The 16,534-nt window shown below is 42.5% G+C and overlaps 1 protein-coding gene across 11 annotated transcripts in view; it reads left to right on the plus strand.

Moving 5' to 3' along the window:
• Positions 1 to 16,534, plus strand: part of HSPG2 (heparan sulfate proteoglycan 2) — a 2,126,006-nt gene that overhangs the window by 994,034 nt on the left and 1,115,438 nt on the right. For all 11 annotated transcript variants that reach the window (XM_044063227.1, XM_044063230.1, XM_044063231.1 and 8 more), the window contains one exon: positions 1,455 to 1,525. In XM_044063227.1, coding sequence (XP_043919162.1) covers positions 1,455 to 1,525 — 71 coding nt within the window. The remainder of the gene's footprint in view (positions 1 to 1,454; positions 1,526 to 16,534) is intronic.

Here is a 16,534-nt window from a genome sequence, read left to right on the forward strand (position 1 = left end):
ATGCTTCCATCAATTAAACAAGATCAATCTAAACAGATAATTGATGCTAAACACAGATATACACTTACATGTCCAGGGGTTAAAGTGGATTAGAATCTTAAGCCAACAGAATATTAAAAAATTTTTCCCATATTTTCGGATTATTTATGTTTTTCCTATGACCCTTAATTAATAATTTGTGAGCTAAAATATGTTTCATCGCTAATCCTTTAAAGTTATCCCATGAAGTTTGGGATGGGTTCAACCAATTTGTAGCTATATAAAGTTTCATTAGCAAGAAAATATTTATCAGTATAATTATTTGGGATTTATCCAAATTATTCGGAGGAATATGTAGAATCATAAATTCCCAGGAAAGTGTAGAATGTTGATAACCCATCTTTTGTAACTGAATTTTTAGGGAATTCCAAAGTTTGTATATGCATTTACAGCTCCAGAACATGTGTAAAAGGTCAGCCACTTGATCCTTACAGTATGGACATTTAGGCGAATTTTTAGAATTGAATTTATGCAAGCTAAGACGAGTATAGTAAGCATGTCACCTCTGAACTTCTAACAAAAATCTGCTTGACATCTATAAGCCTTACAAAACTGAGGCCAAAGTCTGTACTCACACTTTGTAGCAAAAGTCTGGGATGTGATCCATGCACCAGTCAGAGCAATACATAACTTTCATTTATTTAAGCCTCAGCTAAAAGAATGTCTCTCTGACTCCTGGCTTTGCACTTGCTGCCCTCCTGGCTAAAATGTCAGCTCCTTCTCTAATACCAATACATTGTATCTCTTCTTTTCCTTGTTTTAGTTCTCTCTTACTCTTATTTCTCTTATTCTTAATTTTGCTTTCACTCATTATTTCTCCTGCCTCCTATATCTACTCCACTTATTAACTCTAACAAATATGTTTTCCTTGTTCTCCCCTGCCTACCGCATCTCCTGCTTTTCCACTGTTTGAATATTTCACTTTTACATTTGCTTTATGACTGAGTAATAAACTCTTGCACTTGTAACACGTCAGCACTGTTCAAAGCTACACGGTATTGCATTTATCTTGTTTTAATGATGATATATATGTATTAGTCTATGTATCATATGTGTAGTAATATTTGTATAAATCTATCTGTTTACGGTATATTGCCATATGATGTCAATTTTCACCTATGTATATGTATTTCCTGTCTTTTTTTGTTTTATTTTTGCATGTGGAGCTTTTCTCCAGCGCCTCTACTGAAAATGGATAAATTGTTTAGTAGGACATTTCCTAGTAAACAAATTGTCAATAAATAACTAAATAATAAGTAGAAGGGAAGTTGTTTATGTAAAAAAAAGGTATTCAATTCAGTTGTATTATTTGCTTGTTTCATTGCTGCAATGAGCCAGGGAGTGGAGTTTTTTCCTCTATTTATACAGCTGTTGCTTGTTTGTATGATTTATAATGTGGTTGGAAAATCTTGCAGGTGGCTGCGTTTGTGATCCCAGAGGAAGTGTGGACAGCTTATGTGACAGTGCTGGGCACTGCATCTGTAAGGTAAGTAGCCAGATATTATAATTCGCTACAGCTGTGATGAATATTAATGCTTTTCTGTACTTAACCTGTCTCTATATTCTATTACATTTTCAACATTTAGGTCCTAGTCTTGATTTTCAAGTTGTTCTGTTGTGTCTCGTGTGATGGTGAGTCTGAAATGAGTTTGTGAAAAGCCCACTCAATTTTACCTGGCTCTGTGGCATAAGGTATGAGTACCTGACCATAGATTGGACAACCTAAGGTCGAGTAGTTGCTCAGGTGCTGGAGGAGTTTGGTGGTGCGAGGATGGGAGTGAGTCACCAATGCCAGCTCACCCGTCTTCAGATAAGGGATGCAGTCTGGCTAACTATAATACTGACTCAAACTATGGTGGGCTCATTTGGTGCCCAGTGCCACTCACAAATTGTAGAGCCCCAAAACACTAGGCTGAGGAGAAAAAAAGGTCCCTTCTACGATCTGGCACTCCTCATCTCATAAGGAGGAGGAGCATGTCCTGATACCCTAATGCCCCAACACTCTACGTCAGAGTCCTTTTAGGAACAGCACTAGGTGCTATCACCTTCATGGTCTACTGTCCCACATGTTTATGTGCGGTGGAAGAAAATGGATCTGACTATCGCACCCCCCCCAACACATTTCCTAGGGTGGCTGCCTCCTTCCCCCAACCCTCGCTACACTTCTGATACTGGTAACTTCTGGAAAAAAGGTGCTATTAGTTATATCTCGGGTTATCTTCAACTTGTGCGCAGATAACTGAACCTTCTCAGACTTAGTTGCTAAATTCATTAACGTTAACCATTTTAAATTTCTTCAGATTTTGTTGAAATACATGCCCAAGTTTGTGGCAACACATTCATCTCTTGTAAAGTTTTCTAAGATTCATCATGTTTTTGTTTTGTTTGTAGTAATTGTTAAATAATCATTTTTTTAGGCTATTTTGTTTATGTACCTGCACTTTGCTAACTTTGTTTTTTCAATGTATCAAGTTCATTAGTTAATCCCTTTATGTTTTTAGTGTGTAGGGACTGTTGAATGACCTACAACTTGGGAATCTCCAGTGTGTTTGGCTCAACAAGCCACAAATCTGGTTGCCTTATTTGGGAGGTGCATAGAAGAGTACACATGCACAAAATGGCATAGTGTCCCCCATAATGATTTAGGTTGCTTAGCCCTGCCCAATGGGCGGGGTTAGGCACTTAAAAAGAAGTGCCTCTCAATGCTACCTGAATGACTGCAGCACCATGGATTTCTCTTATCCTCATATGGGGTGAAAGTGAACAGTGACAGTGGCCCAATGGTCAGCAGGTACTAAAGAAAAAAAAAACAAAAGAAAAAAATCACCAGTGCATACTGAATATCCAGATAGAGAAAGTAAATCTTTATAAAAAAACAGCTGGATAACCACGGCTAAATTTACTCCACTTTAATAAAAACAGCACTTCAAAAACATATAGGACAAGCGCTTTCGCATAAAACAAATGCTTCCTCAGATACTCATATTTAACAAGACAATACATACTATATTTATAATACAAACTGACCAATAACAATACTAAGAATTGGTGCCAAAATGACATCACCATTAGTAGGAGAATATTACATCTCAAATCATTTGTGCTTGTGATTCTTTAACTTCCGCCCCTTAAGGGCAGGTTTAATACTAACACAATTGTTAAGGGCAGGAAATCTATGTGCTTACATCCGTAAAATCCATTTTAACTCATTCTGTTCCAAGTAGTTGTTCACATCACCCCCTCTCAAAGTTTTATGTATACACTGCAATGCCCTATATGTAAATTGGTGTTTAGGAAATTCTAGCTGATGTTTGGCTAGTGCATTTTTAATATCTCCCTTCCTTATATCTGAGAGATGTTTAAGTATTCTATCTCATAATTTTTGGATAGTTTTGCCCATGTAAAAACATGGGCAAGAGTCACATGTAGCCAAATATATCAAATGCTTAGTAGTGCAGTCAGCATAAAATCTAGGTCAAAAAAACAAAATCTAGGGTAGGATGTTCAAAAACCTGTTCCTTGCTTAACACTTTACGTACAGAACAGTGCCTACAAGAGTATGTCCCTAACCTTTGATCTTTGTTCTGCTTTACTTTCTTGTCATTACATAGTAGTTGTTTTAAGTTTTGATTCATTTAGGTTCGTAGATTCATAGATTAGTTCATAGATTAGTACCAAGCTAACTAACCTTGTGAGCCATTTTAAGCCTAGCCAATTATCCCTTGTGAGACTCAAACCCTGCACCTTGTGTTTGTAAGGCAAACACCTTAACCATTAGGCCAACCTCCCAATCCCATGTTCATCTTTACCAAGTATGTATCTGATTGCCTCGACATATAATGTAAATGATACGACATGTAGAACCTTTTATCACTTGTTAGAGAAAAACAGTTCTTGTACTCACTTTCCTCACTTATCTAGAGGAAAATAGTTTTTTATTCAGGCATGTCCAAGGGTCAGCTCCCAGTGTTCTCTCCTGTCTATCTGATGAATCTGGGCATCTTGAGACAATGTAGAAATTGCCTCATGTACACAAACAACCCTCTCCTCCTACCACCCAACACTACAACCTGTGAGAGATGCACTTGTCTAGCCAAACTGGAGGTAAAGCTCTCTCCAACCAAGACTGAACTTGACAGTCATGAGGAGAAGGTAAACATAGTCTCACTAAATCTACACCACCAAAATCCACACATAGTAACACAAAAACATTTGCGGAGGCTCTCAGTAATAATCTGTCTGAGCAACAGAGACCTCCAAAGCAGAAACGCAAGCAACCTCCATCCCCCAACACAACCCAAATGACACATAGCCCACAGACTCAGTGTGCCACTCAACCACAGCCAATAAGGCAAAACAACGTACCCAACACACCAGTCATAGGTGACTCTATAGTCAGGCACACTGATGTCCCACTCACCAGGCTAAATAAGGAGAACATTACTGTCAGCTGCCTGTCGGATGCCAGGATCTGCCACATAACCCACTCACTCAGGTCACTCCACAACAAGTACAAATATGACTCTGTCATTGTCCATGTTGATGTGAATGACCTGAGACGTACCTCCCTGGACTACATGGAAAGAGACATGGAAGAGCTCTCCAATCTTGTAGCCCAGGCAGGTATGACCCTAGCGCTGAGTGGCATTCTGCCATCACCCCGAATTATACCGCAGTACAAGGACAAAATGATTGACTTCAACAATTGACCAAGCTTCTGGTGTCATTCTAAGGAGATCCAATATCTGTCTGCTTGGGATGACATGGTTGACAGATGACGATGCTTTGCCACAGATGGCCTGCACTTGTCACCCCTGGAATTCCAGATAGTGGCTAAGGCTCTTGCTGCCCCTATAGTGCCTTTTTTAGGTAAGGTTCAAATAACAAATTCACCAGCGTAACATGAACAGGCAAGCAAAAACTGAGGGTAATGCTACTCAATGCTAGAAGTCTAAATCTCAAAATGCACTCACTCGAGGCACTCCTTAAAATGGAGAACATCGATATCTGTACAGTGACTGAGACCTGGTTCAAGGCTCCAGAGAGCACCCCTGCACTACCAGGCTATAATTCATACCACACTTTTCGGCCATGTAACCTGGACCGAAACACCAAAGGCGGAGGCGTGTCCATATTCATTAAGGATATCCACACCTCCAGGCTAGTTGCTCAGCATAATGCATCTGAGGTTATCCAAGTGCAACTAACTCTGGGCAAAATTGCAATCCAAATTGTAGCTTGCTACAGATCCCCCACCATGCCCCAGGATTCCCACTCCACTTTTCTTGATGTACTGGAAAATATTAGGGTTCAACCAAACACCCTAATAATGGGTGACTTCAACTACCCCACTATTAACTGGGAAAACTACTTGTGTACCAAATCCTTAGCTCAATGCTTTCTAGAATTCATAAACTCCAATGCCCTGGATCAACTTATCCACACCCCCCATCAGGGGCAACAATATCCTAGACCTAGTCATTACCAACATGAGTGACCAGTGTTCCACAGCTGAAGTCAACTCCTCGTTGGTCCGATCCGACCATAAGCTAATCACCCTTGATATCCACATCCCACCTCCACCCCCCCATTAAGGAAACCATGGTAAAAAATTTCTTCAAAGCCAACTTCATGCTTCTTAAGACAGCAGTGGTGAACTTTATGACACCCATGCAGATGGACAATAGAGTTACAACTGCTGAATCTTACACAAATGCACTGTATAAGCACTTACATGAGTGCATGGATCATGCTGTCCCAAACAGAACTAAGACGTTATCCTCCAAAAAAAGGAAGCCAATCTGGTGGCCCCTGCCATAAACAAACTGTACAACAGAAGGAAGAAACTGTTGCAAAAGAGAGTAAAATCCCATGAGTGGAGGAGCTCTGTGGTCAGCCTCAGTAAGAAGCTGAGATGCCTTATAAGATCCTCCAAAGCTAACTACAAAAACAAAATCGCCACTAATTCCAAGGGCAACCACAAAGCATTCTATAGCTATGTCAAGAATATCGATGGCAACACCCAGATCTGCTCTGAGTTACATCACAAAGACACAAAAATTATAGAACCAACTGATATTGCCAACATCCTGGCAGATAGGTTCAGTGCTAACTTTACCCCCACCCCCTCACCCCCTAAAGGGCCCATATCTATACAGGAAGAATGCAGAGTCCCTGTAATCACAACTACGCAGGTAAAAGCTGACTCTCTAAAGCCAAAAACACAGCATCCATGGGACCGGACAACATTCCAGGCTGCGTTTTACACGAACTTCAGAACGAACTGGCTCCCCACTTAAGCACCATGTTCAATAATAGCCTTGCATCAGGTTTTCTGCCCACTGAGTGGTGCACAGCAACAGTTATCCCACTCCACAAAGGGGGGGCCACCACTGATCCCAGGAACTATCGACCTATTAGCCTGACGAGCCTGGTCTGCAAGGCCATGGAACGTATCATCATGGAACTCATAAACAAAGACATTGGTAACCTCCAAACTCTGGATCCCACCCAGTTCGGGTTTGTGAAAGGCAGATCATGCCTCCTGAACCTGATCGACTTCTTTAAGGCAGTCACCAAAGCCATAGAGGCGGGTAAGGTGGTTCACACAGCCTATCTTGACCTAGCCAAGTCTTTTGACACCATCCCTCATTCTGGAATTATAGCTAAACTCACTAAACTAGGTATAAATCCCTACATCACAAGATGGGTTGCCAACTGGCTCAGTGACAGAACCCACACTGTAAAAGTTGCAGACTCCAAATCTGACCTCAAAGCAGTGACAAGTGGAGTACCACAGGGTTCCATCCTGGGAACTCTCCTGTTTGGTATCTACTTCTCTGAAGTACAGGCTACCACAGAAGGCCTCTGGCTAATGAAGTTTGCAGACAACTGCAAACTAGGAGCCATAGTCAAGTCCCCAAATGATGTGGACATCTTACAGAAGGGCCTCGCTAAGACAGATGCCTGATGACAGAGCCATGGCCTCAAGCTCAATGCCAAAAAGTGCAGTGTCATCCCCTTTGTTAAAACTCTGTATCCATGAACTACCACATAGGCAACAATCTACTTAACACCAAATGTGTGATAAGAGACCTTGGGACCCAGTTGGACAGTAGTCTCTCCTTTGATAGTCACATCGCCACAGTAGTCAGGAAGTCCTTCTACGTGGCACACCTCATCATAAAAGGGTTCTCATCCAGGAAAAAAGAGGTCATTGTTCCCCTCTACTCAACACTCATTAAACCCATTATAGAGTACAATGCCCCTTTTAGAATGTACCTCACAAGACATCTGCAGCAGCTGGAAAGGCCACAGAAGTACCTCACAAAGAGGATTACTGGACTCAAACAAATGCCCTACACTGACCGCCTTAAAAAACTCCAGCTTTACTCTGTAGCATATCGCCTACGCCGAGGTGATCTCTGCCTAACATATAAAGCTATGTCAAGCCCAGAGCTGTTGGACATGCTACACCTAAAGAAATCCCAATCCCTCCGAGCTACATGCTCTAAAGACCTAAACCTTGTCACCACAACAAACAAGACATGCTGAAGGGATAGATTCCTGTCCCAGAGACTTCCCATACTCTGGAACAGGTTACCCATCTATGTCAAGCAAAGTTCTTCATTAGCACTCTTCAAGAAAAATCTTGATGAGTGGATGGGAGATAGGAAATACACCCCAGGGATCACTTCTGTGTTTCTGCTCGACAGTGGTACAGGAAAATAACTTTCTTGGGTGGCATAAACCAGGGAACCTTGTTGGCTAAGCTTACATAGGCCCTTGGGTCGATAGCCTAGTACCTACCTATGAACCTATGAACCTATATGCCTAGAAGAAATGCTATGAATAATAAAAGTAGACGCCCCACCTCCTTAGTGACCAACTGTACTAACAATAATAAGATTGTAAGATATAATACAGAAACATTGGCATCTTCTAACATTAGATAACAAATTTATTAATTTAGTTGGAACAACACCAGGTGTTCATCGTGTTTCACTGTTGCAGTCATGACTGTAGGGTTCTCCCCTGCCGGCAGGCAGTCCTCGGTCGGCCAGAATCCCAAAGTCTGGGTCCGGCGTCGGCTGTTCAACCATGCTCCCTGACGTCAGAGTGCCAGGAGTACAAAGCTGACAGCCGACGCCATTTTCTCCAGTCTTTCTTGCCATGTGGTGATAGCAGTTCGCAAGTGCCGGTCGGCTGACTCCTGACGATTTTTTCTGATAAACTTCAGTCCGAAGACTTTCTTCTCCACTCAAAGCTAAGTACCCGTTGAAACTTTTTTCTTGCTCCAGTCCGATGTCAGAAAAAGTTAATAATTGCATTTCATGTGGGAAGCAAATACCTCATAAGGATTTTCATTCTTACTGTATTCCTTGCTTAGGCCCTGACCATGACGTAGCTAGTTGTCGGTTTTGTGCTAGATTCAATCAATGTACAATTAAACGAAGGTACGATTTTGCTTTTCATTACTTCGGTAGGCGCTTTAACTACAAAATGTCGTCGGATACAGTTCCGGCTACCGGAGTTCACAAACGTCGCAAGGATAAAGACAGGCCTCCGAGGTCCAAATATGATGATAGCGCACAAGCGAAGCTAGCTTCAGGTTCGGCCGTCGTCATTGAAGCACTTTTGCAGCCCCATTTCAGAACCAATGGCCAAAACGGACTCTCATGAGGAGCCAACAAGGCCTTTAAATATCTCTATTGCAGGACCTTCGGACAATGCTCCGGAGCCGCTGTGCAGGTACCGGCTTCCGAAGGGGTTTTCAGGCCTACTCAGCTTATAATAAAGGCAAAGCCAAAGACAAAGGCAAAGACTCCTTCTAAATCAAAGACTGCAACACAAGCCTCTTCTGAACCGGCTCCCAAGTCACAGAAACAGTTACTCAAGATGGCGGAGGATTTACTTACTATGATTAGGGGTTCACATCCCCCTCCAGATAAAAGGTCAAGGCAAGATGTTTATTATGATTCCTCTGATCAGGCTTCTGTTTCTTCAGTTTCCTCTTCTGACCAGGAATATTCTTTTCCTCCTTATGAGGATTCTGATGCTGAGGAATCTATTCCCTCAGCTTCTCCCCCTGAGGATTTCTCTTTTGGGGAAACTTTGCATGAAATGAGGGAACATTTCCACTTGGAAGGACAGGAGTATTCAGAATCTAAGAAAAGACTAAAGGATTTTCTTCTTCTCCCCCAACATAGACCCCTGGCTATTCCTCCTGTTTTGGATATTGTGGATGATGCTTTTTCGGAGGCTAATTTAACCCCTGATTCTTTTCCTCCTGCTCCTGTCAAGCCGGATAGATATTACAGGGTTCCTGATTCCCACCAGTTTTTATACAAGAACCCTTCTACTGACCCTGAAACCATTTCTCAGGGCCCCAAGGGAGTTAAGGCCGCTTCTGCCAAAAATCCCATTCCCACGAAAAGGACTCTAGATCTTTAGAAAGATGGGGCAAAAAAGTGTACACTTCTGCTACTTTGTCCATCAGGGCTTTAAACTGTCAGTTTCATGTGCTGAAATACCATCAATTTCTCTTGTCTGTTTTAAAACAAAAGCTTACTTTCATTTCTGCCTGTGCAGATGATAAGGAATTACATGACTTATTACATGCCACTGAGCAAGTTGGAAAGCATGGTTTACACTGTGGATTTGATGCCTTGGAGGCTTCTTGTAGGGCTGCTGAAGGCATGCATGGCTAAAGGAACAAAATTTGCCAGAACAAGTGAAAGCTAAATTATTGGATGCACCTGTTCAGCATAATGTTTTGTTTGGATCAAAAGCTGAAGAAGTGATTAAAAAGATGGAGGATAAGGCGAAATCCATGCAAACAGTTAAAGATTTCTTACAAGTACAGCCACCAAGATTTAGCAGAAATTGGCCTTCTAAAAATTGGTCTTTTCCCACTTCAGACAGGCCTCAGAGAGGTAGATATAGATGCTCCAGAGGAAGGCCTCAAACACAAGGTTCTTATAGACCAAGACAGTGGACTGCTTACACCCCTAGGGGAGGAGAGGACAGGTCACAAACTCATAGGAAACAAACTCAATGACTCCCTCTGTTGGGCTGCAGGAACTTCTTGCCTGAAAGCCCCTCTCGGAGGAAAACTCTCTCTTTTTTATCAAAATTGGACTCATATAACCCAAGACAAGTGGGTTCTGGATGTGGTTCTAAGAGGTTACAAATTCCATTTTCATACCCTGCCAAGGCGAAGCGGATGGCCAGACCTTCCAAAACATCAATGGACAGAGGCCTTAAACCAGGTGGAAGCTCTTTTGGCTATGAAAGCCATAGAACTGGTTCCACTTTCAGAGATGGGACAAGGTTTTTACTCAAGGCTCTTTCTAGTCTCCAGGAAGCAAAACTCATGGAGACCCATTCTGGATCTGTCAGTCTTGAACACCTTTCTAGAAATTCCAAAATTCAAGATGCTTACTCTCCAGCAGCTACTTCCAATGCTGTCCAAAGATGCTTGGATGGTAACTTTGGATTTAAAGGAGGCATATTTACACATTCCCATCAGGCAGGAACACAGAAAATACCTCAGGTTCAAGGCCGGAGCGAGGCACCTTCAATTCTCTGCACTGCCCTTTGGATTGTCTACTGCACCCAGGGTCTTCACCAAATGCCTGGCTCCAGTAGTAGCTTACTGCAGACTCAAAGGAATTCAAATTTACCCTTATCTGGACGATTGTCTACGACAGGCAGACAGCAAGGGTGTCTTACTCCAGCATCTAGAATTTGTTCAGAACCTCCTCAAGTTCCTGGGTTTCTCTGTAAACATAAAAAAGTCAAATTTGACACCCTCACAACAGATAACTTTTCTGGGTGCTCTTCTAAACACCACAACCCAGATGGCATTTCTGACATCCGAAAAACAGTTACTGCTGGCTTCAACTTTCAAAACCTTGGCAACTTTAACTCAGCTATCTGCAAGGAGATTCCTGCAGGCTCTGGGTTACATGGCCTCCTGCATCCTTCTCGTACCATATGCAAGACTACACATGAGGAAAATACAGTGGTACCTAAAAAGTGTATGGTCTCAGCATTGCCACAGTTTAGACATACTGATCTCCGTCCTTCCTTGCCTTCAAAAGGAGTTTCTTTGGTGGTCCAGGGCATGTACTCTAAACAAAGGGAAACCCTTCTGTCTGCCTCCTGCCACTCAGATTCTAACCACGGACGCCTCGGATTATGCTTGGGGAGCCCATTTTCAGGGCAACTGTCTGTAGGGCCTTTGGACAAAGGATCAGAAGCACCTGCATATCAATTTAAAGGAAATGTTAGCCGTCCAGGAAGCTCTACTGGCCTTCAGGTATCTTTTACATCCAGGACAACTACTAATACGGACAGACAACACCACAGTTATGTGGTACATAAACAAGCAAGGGGGATCTCATTCCTACCCCCTTTGCAGACTAGCCATGGATCTATGGAACACAGCTCTAGCTTGCAATCTGGACCTTCAAGCTCAATTTCTACCAGGGAAGCTAAACTTCCTGGCAGACAGTCTGAGCAGAAACCTTTCGGATCCACACGAATGGATGCTGGACACCAAAATATTCAGGATGATAACAGCAGTCTGGGGATGTCCTCACATAGACCTCTTTGCATCCCACTTCAATCATCAACTACAGAATTTTTGCACCAGGACTTTCCACAAAGAAGCTTGGAAAGTGGATGCCCTATCATTTAGTTGGAGGAACCTTTCGGGATATGCCTTTCCGCCTCTTCCTCTTCTTCCACGGGTATTATTAAAGATAAAACAGGACAAGCCCAAGATGATAATCTTGCTGGCCCCAAATTGGCCTCGACAGTTTTGGTACCCAACTCTAAAAAACCTATGTCTGGAGCCCCCTTGGGTTTTACCTCAGTCTCCGAACCTTCTGTCCCAACATCAGGGTCAGGTTCTACACTCTCATGTCAGAACTCTCAGCCTGGTGGCCTGGTTAATCCAGGGCCTTTGATTTCTTCTTTCCTACCCAAGCAGATTATGGATGTCATTTTGGAAGCCAGACGTCCTAGTACTAGAAAATCTTATGCAGAAAAATGGAAAAGATTTTGTTCCTGGATGCAGGCTCAGGATTCTGATCCTCTTCTTCCGAACATTCCTTTAATTTTACTTTACTTGACAGATCTCTTACATAAGGGCCTCTATTTCTCTTCCATTAAGATTCATGCCTCTGCTATTTCTGCTCATTATAATACAGACCCTCCAATCTTTTCCCACCAGCTCATGAGACAGTTTCTCAGGGGAGCTAAGAACTTAAGACCTCCTAGATCTCCTCCCATTCCTGCTTGGGATCTCAACTATGTTTTGGAAAAACTGACCTTGCCTCCTTTTGAGCCTGCTCCCTCTTCTGACATCAAGTTTTTATCTTGGAAGACAGCTATTCTGTTAGCCCTGACCTCTGCCAGGAGAGTTTCAGAGTTACAAGCTCTTATGGCCGTGGAGCCTTATATTATTTTTCATCAAGACAGAGTGTCTTTGAGGACTAATCCTACCTTCGTGCCTAAGGTGGTTTCCAAAGTGGCTTTAAATCAGACTATCCACTTGCCTACCTTTTTCCCCACTCCTCAAAATAAAGGGGAAAGGATCTTACATTCCTTGGATGTACACAGACAACTATGTTTTTACCTGGACAGAACCAAGGACATCAGGAAATCAGAGCAATTGTTTGTTTCTTATGCTTCAAGTTCCCAAGGTAAAGCCATTTCAAAACAGACCATTTCTAAATGGATTGCTCATGGAATCAGATTTTGTTATTCTCACCATGGAAAGCTAATCCCAGGGAGTATACGGACTCATTCCACCAGAGCTGCTGCCACTTCTGCGGCTTTTGTCAGGGGAGTTCCTACCAAGGACATTTTGGAGGCTGCAACTTGGAGTTCAGTGCATACTTTTTCTAAGCACTACAATCTACCTCTCTACTCTAAGTCTAGGGCAGGCTTTGCCTCTGCAATCTTGCAGGGCCTTTTAGCCGCCCCTTCTTCTTTATGACCACCTCCCTTTCTTTCAGCTTTGGGATTCTACCCTACAGTCATGACTGCAACAGTGAAACACGATGAACATAGTACAGTTGTGTACACCTACCATAAATGTAGATGTTCGAGTGTCTTCACTGTTGCAGTCTGGGTTTCCCTCCTATCCCCTCTTGTTTTTACTTTTGTGTGGTTCTTTTTTTCACCTTTCTTCTGAGGTGTATTTGCAAAGGATATGGGACCTTTTCCATTTTGGGACTCCTGACATCTGGGGCAAGAAAAACTGGAGAAAATGGTGTCGGCTGTCAGCTTTGTACTCCTGGCGCTCTGACATCAGGGAGCATGGTTGAACAGCCGACGCCGGACCCAGACTTTGGGATTCTGGCCGACCGAGGACTGCCTGCCGGCAGGGGAGAACCCTACAGTCATGACTGCAACAGTGAAGACACTCGAACATCTACATTTATGGTAGGTGTACACAACTGTACTTTTTTTCATATAGAAATAATCAAAACTTAAAACAACTACTATGTAGTGACAAGATATATTTGGCTACATGTGACTCTTGCTCATGTTTTTACGTGGGCAAAACTATCCAAAAATTAAGAGATAGAATACTTAAACATCTCTCAGATATAAGGAAGGGAGATATTAAAAATGCACTAGCCAAACATCAGCTAGAGTTTCCTAAACACCAATTTACATTTAGGGCATTGCAGTGTATACATAAAACTTTGAGAGGAGGTGATGTGAACAACTACTTGGAACAGAATGAGTTAAAATGGATTTTAAGGATGCACGCACATAGATTTCCTGGCCTTAACAATTGTGTTAGTATTAAACCCGTCCTTAAGGGGCAGAAGTTAAAGAATCACAAGCACAAATGATCTCCTACTAATTGTGATGTCATTTTGGCTCCAGTTCTTAGTATTGTGATTGGTCAGTTTGTATTATAAATATAGTATGTACTGTTTTGTTAAATATGAGGATCTGAGGAAGCATTTGTTTTATACGAAAGCGCTTGTCCTATATGTTTTTGAAGTACTGTTTTTATTAAAGTGGAGTCAATTTAACAGTGGTTATCCAGCTGTTTTTTTATGAAGACAATGGTCAGCAGGCACAGGGGCCAAAGAGTGATACCAAAGGGCTTCTTGTATGGAAATGTTCATAGGTTCATAAGTATATAATAAGCTAAAAACCACCAGAGCCTTTATAAGCCTAGCCATGCAACCCAACCCAATTGTGTCCCAGACATTTATTTGAAGGTAGCATGTTAGTTAGGAGGTTTCTAGAGGTTGTGTGGGGGATATGTTATTTTGGGCATTACTGTCTGCCTCTGTCTACTCGAGACATGTTGGACAGACCCAGGGTGACCTTCCAATTTCTCGTCCATTAGTCAAGTTTATGCTTAAAAATGGTTAGGCATGGACTCTGCTTCACATGGATGGAAAACCTGCTTCCAGATCATCTGAATCCTCTGAGACATATATCTTTCTCACCTACATGTCTTATTTATGTCACAAGCAGAATTTAAATCTTTGGATCTAGTGGTGCTGCTGCTGTTCATTTTGCAGATGTGCAAAAGGGCCATCAGAGCTGGATCCAATGATGGTTTGAATGCCAGGCATAGATGATCTCTCAGTAACCTGTGGGAGACAGAGTATAGAGATAAAGCTTTAAGGTGGTATGTATAGGAAAATGTGTTTATACCCTGAATTCTCTTGGTAAGGAGCCTTTGTGGGCATTCCAACTGTTGCATCTGTCTAATTAGGTACATGCCCAAAGTGGCATCATACTCAATGGTGAGTCTGATAAGGGCCAAATAAAGTGATACTGTTACTTCCTTGGACCTGGATGCCATGCCTTTTCTTATATGTTGGGTGGCATAGAATAATTTTCTGACTACCTTAACCATTTGTTGGCCAAAGGCCAGATAACTATATATATTTGTTCCCAGACCACTGACTACCGGGTCAGCTCTTAGGGGTGTTATCTCAATGAGGTAATTAGCCTGGGTAGTATTTTTCCATAAAGGCACTGTAATGCATTTCTTAGCATTGAGTTTTAATCCTTGACTTTGTCACCCAGTCATTTGTCAATGTTAGACCCTATTGTAAGATGTTGTGTCATGCATGGAATCTATGAGAGTTCCCAGTATGCATCCTCTGTGAACTTGGTCAGCCAAAGGCCCTTGACAGTTGGTTTTACCTCTGAGACATAGATGCCAAATAGGAGCAGTCCCAGCATGGAGCCCTGAGTTACCCCATTGCTGACCAGTCTCTGATTTGAGGTGGTCTCGGCAATCCTGACTACCTGAGTCCAGTTTGTGTGAGCCAGCTGGCCATCCAGCAAGCTATGTAGGGGTTTATGCCAGGTTCATTGAGTCTGTCAACTGTATATGAGTGAAGTATTTTATCAAACCCTTTAGCCAGGTCCAAGTATGAGGTATGGCCATTTCCCCCTCATCCATTGCCTTGGTGACATTATCAAAAAAATCCACCAGGTTTAGTAGGCATCACCTTCCCTGGAGAAGGCCAAAGTGGGTTGGGTCCAGTGTCTGAAGGTTGCTTATGTCTGATCATTTTCATGATAATTTGTTCCATGGCTTTGCATATTAGACTATTCAGATGAGTATTTCTGGGGATGGTTGATGTTCTTCGTGTTTCACTGTTGCAGTCATTACATTTGGGTTATCTGCCTGCAGGTAGCCCTCAATCCGCCTGAATATCAGAGTCTTGGAATTTCTGCGTCGGATGCTGTCACTTCTTCCATGACATCAGGTTGTCAGGGGTATAAAACATGCAGCCGATGCCAATACATCAGTCTTTCTTGCCGTGCGGTGCCCGAAGCAGAAGCAGTTCGCAAGTGCCAGTCGGTCACCTCCTGAAATTGAAGTTGGGGAACCTTTTTTCTTGCTCTAACCAATGTCAGAAAAAATTAATAATTGTCTTGCCTGTGGAAAGCAAATACCTCACAGAGATTATCATTCTTACTGCATCACCCGTTTAGGCCCAGACCATGACGTCCCTCACTGTCGGTTTTGTGCCTTGTTCAACGCCCGAAATATTCGTCGTCGGGATATTTTTTGTTGCTAAATTCTTTCACTCTCCATCTCCGTCCGACTACCGATCTTCCGAAAAAAACGTAGGGATAAAGGGGAGCGCTACAGAATCCCGAAAGTCCAAAATCCTGAAGGTGCAAAATCCTGAAAACTCAAAATCCTGAAAACACACAGGATACCAACACTTACTATATTCCAGTACAAGTACATACAGAAACATGTTACCCTTCAACTATATGCAGGGGGGCAAGCCCCCCACACCCCCTGCAACTTAAATATATCAACACCGAGATTGCAGTTCACTACACTAAGTGCAATCTTGGAGTTGATATATTAAAGTAGCAGGGGGTGTGGGGGTTGCAGGGGGGCTTGCCCCCTGCTTATACTTGTAGAACAGTAATATAGTTTGTGTTTTATTTCTTTCTGCATGTAGTTGTGCTAGAA

Source organism: Protopterus annectens, chromosome 2.part1 (assembly GCF_019279795.1).
Source record: "Protopterus annectens isolate FY-2018-M chromosome 2.part1, PAN1.0, whole genome shotgun sequence".
Taxonomy (NCBI): Eukaryota; Metazoa; Chordata; order Ceratodontiformes; family Protopteridae; genus Protopterus; species Protopterus annectens.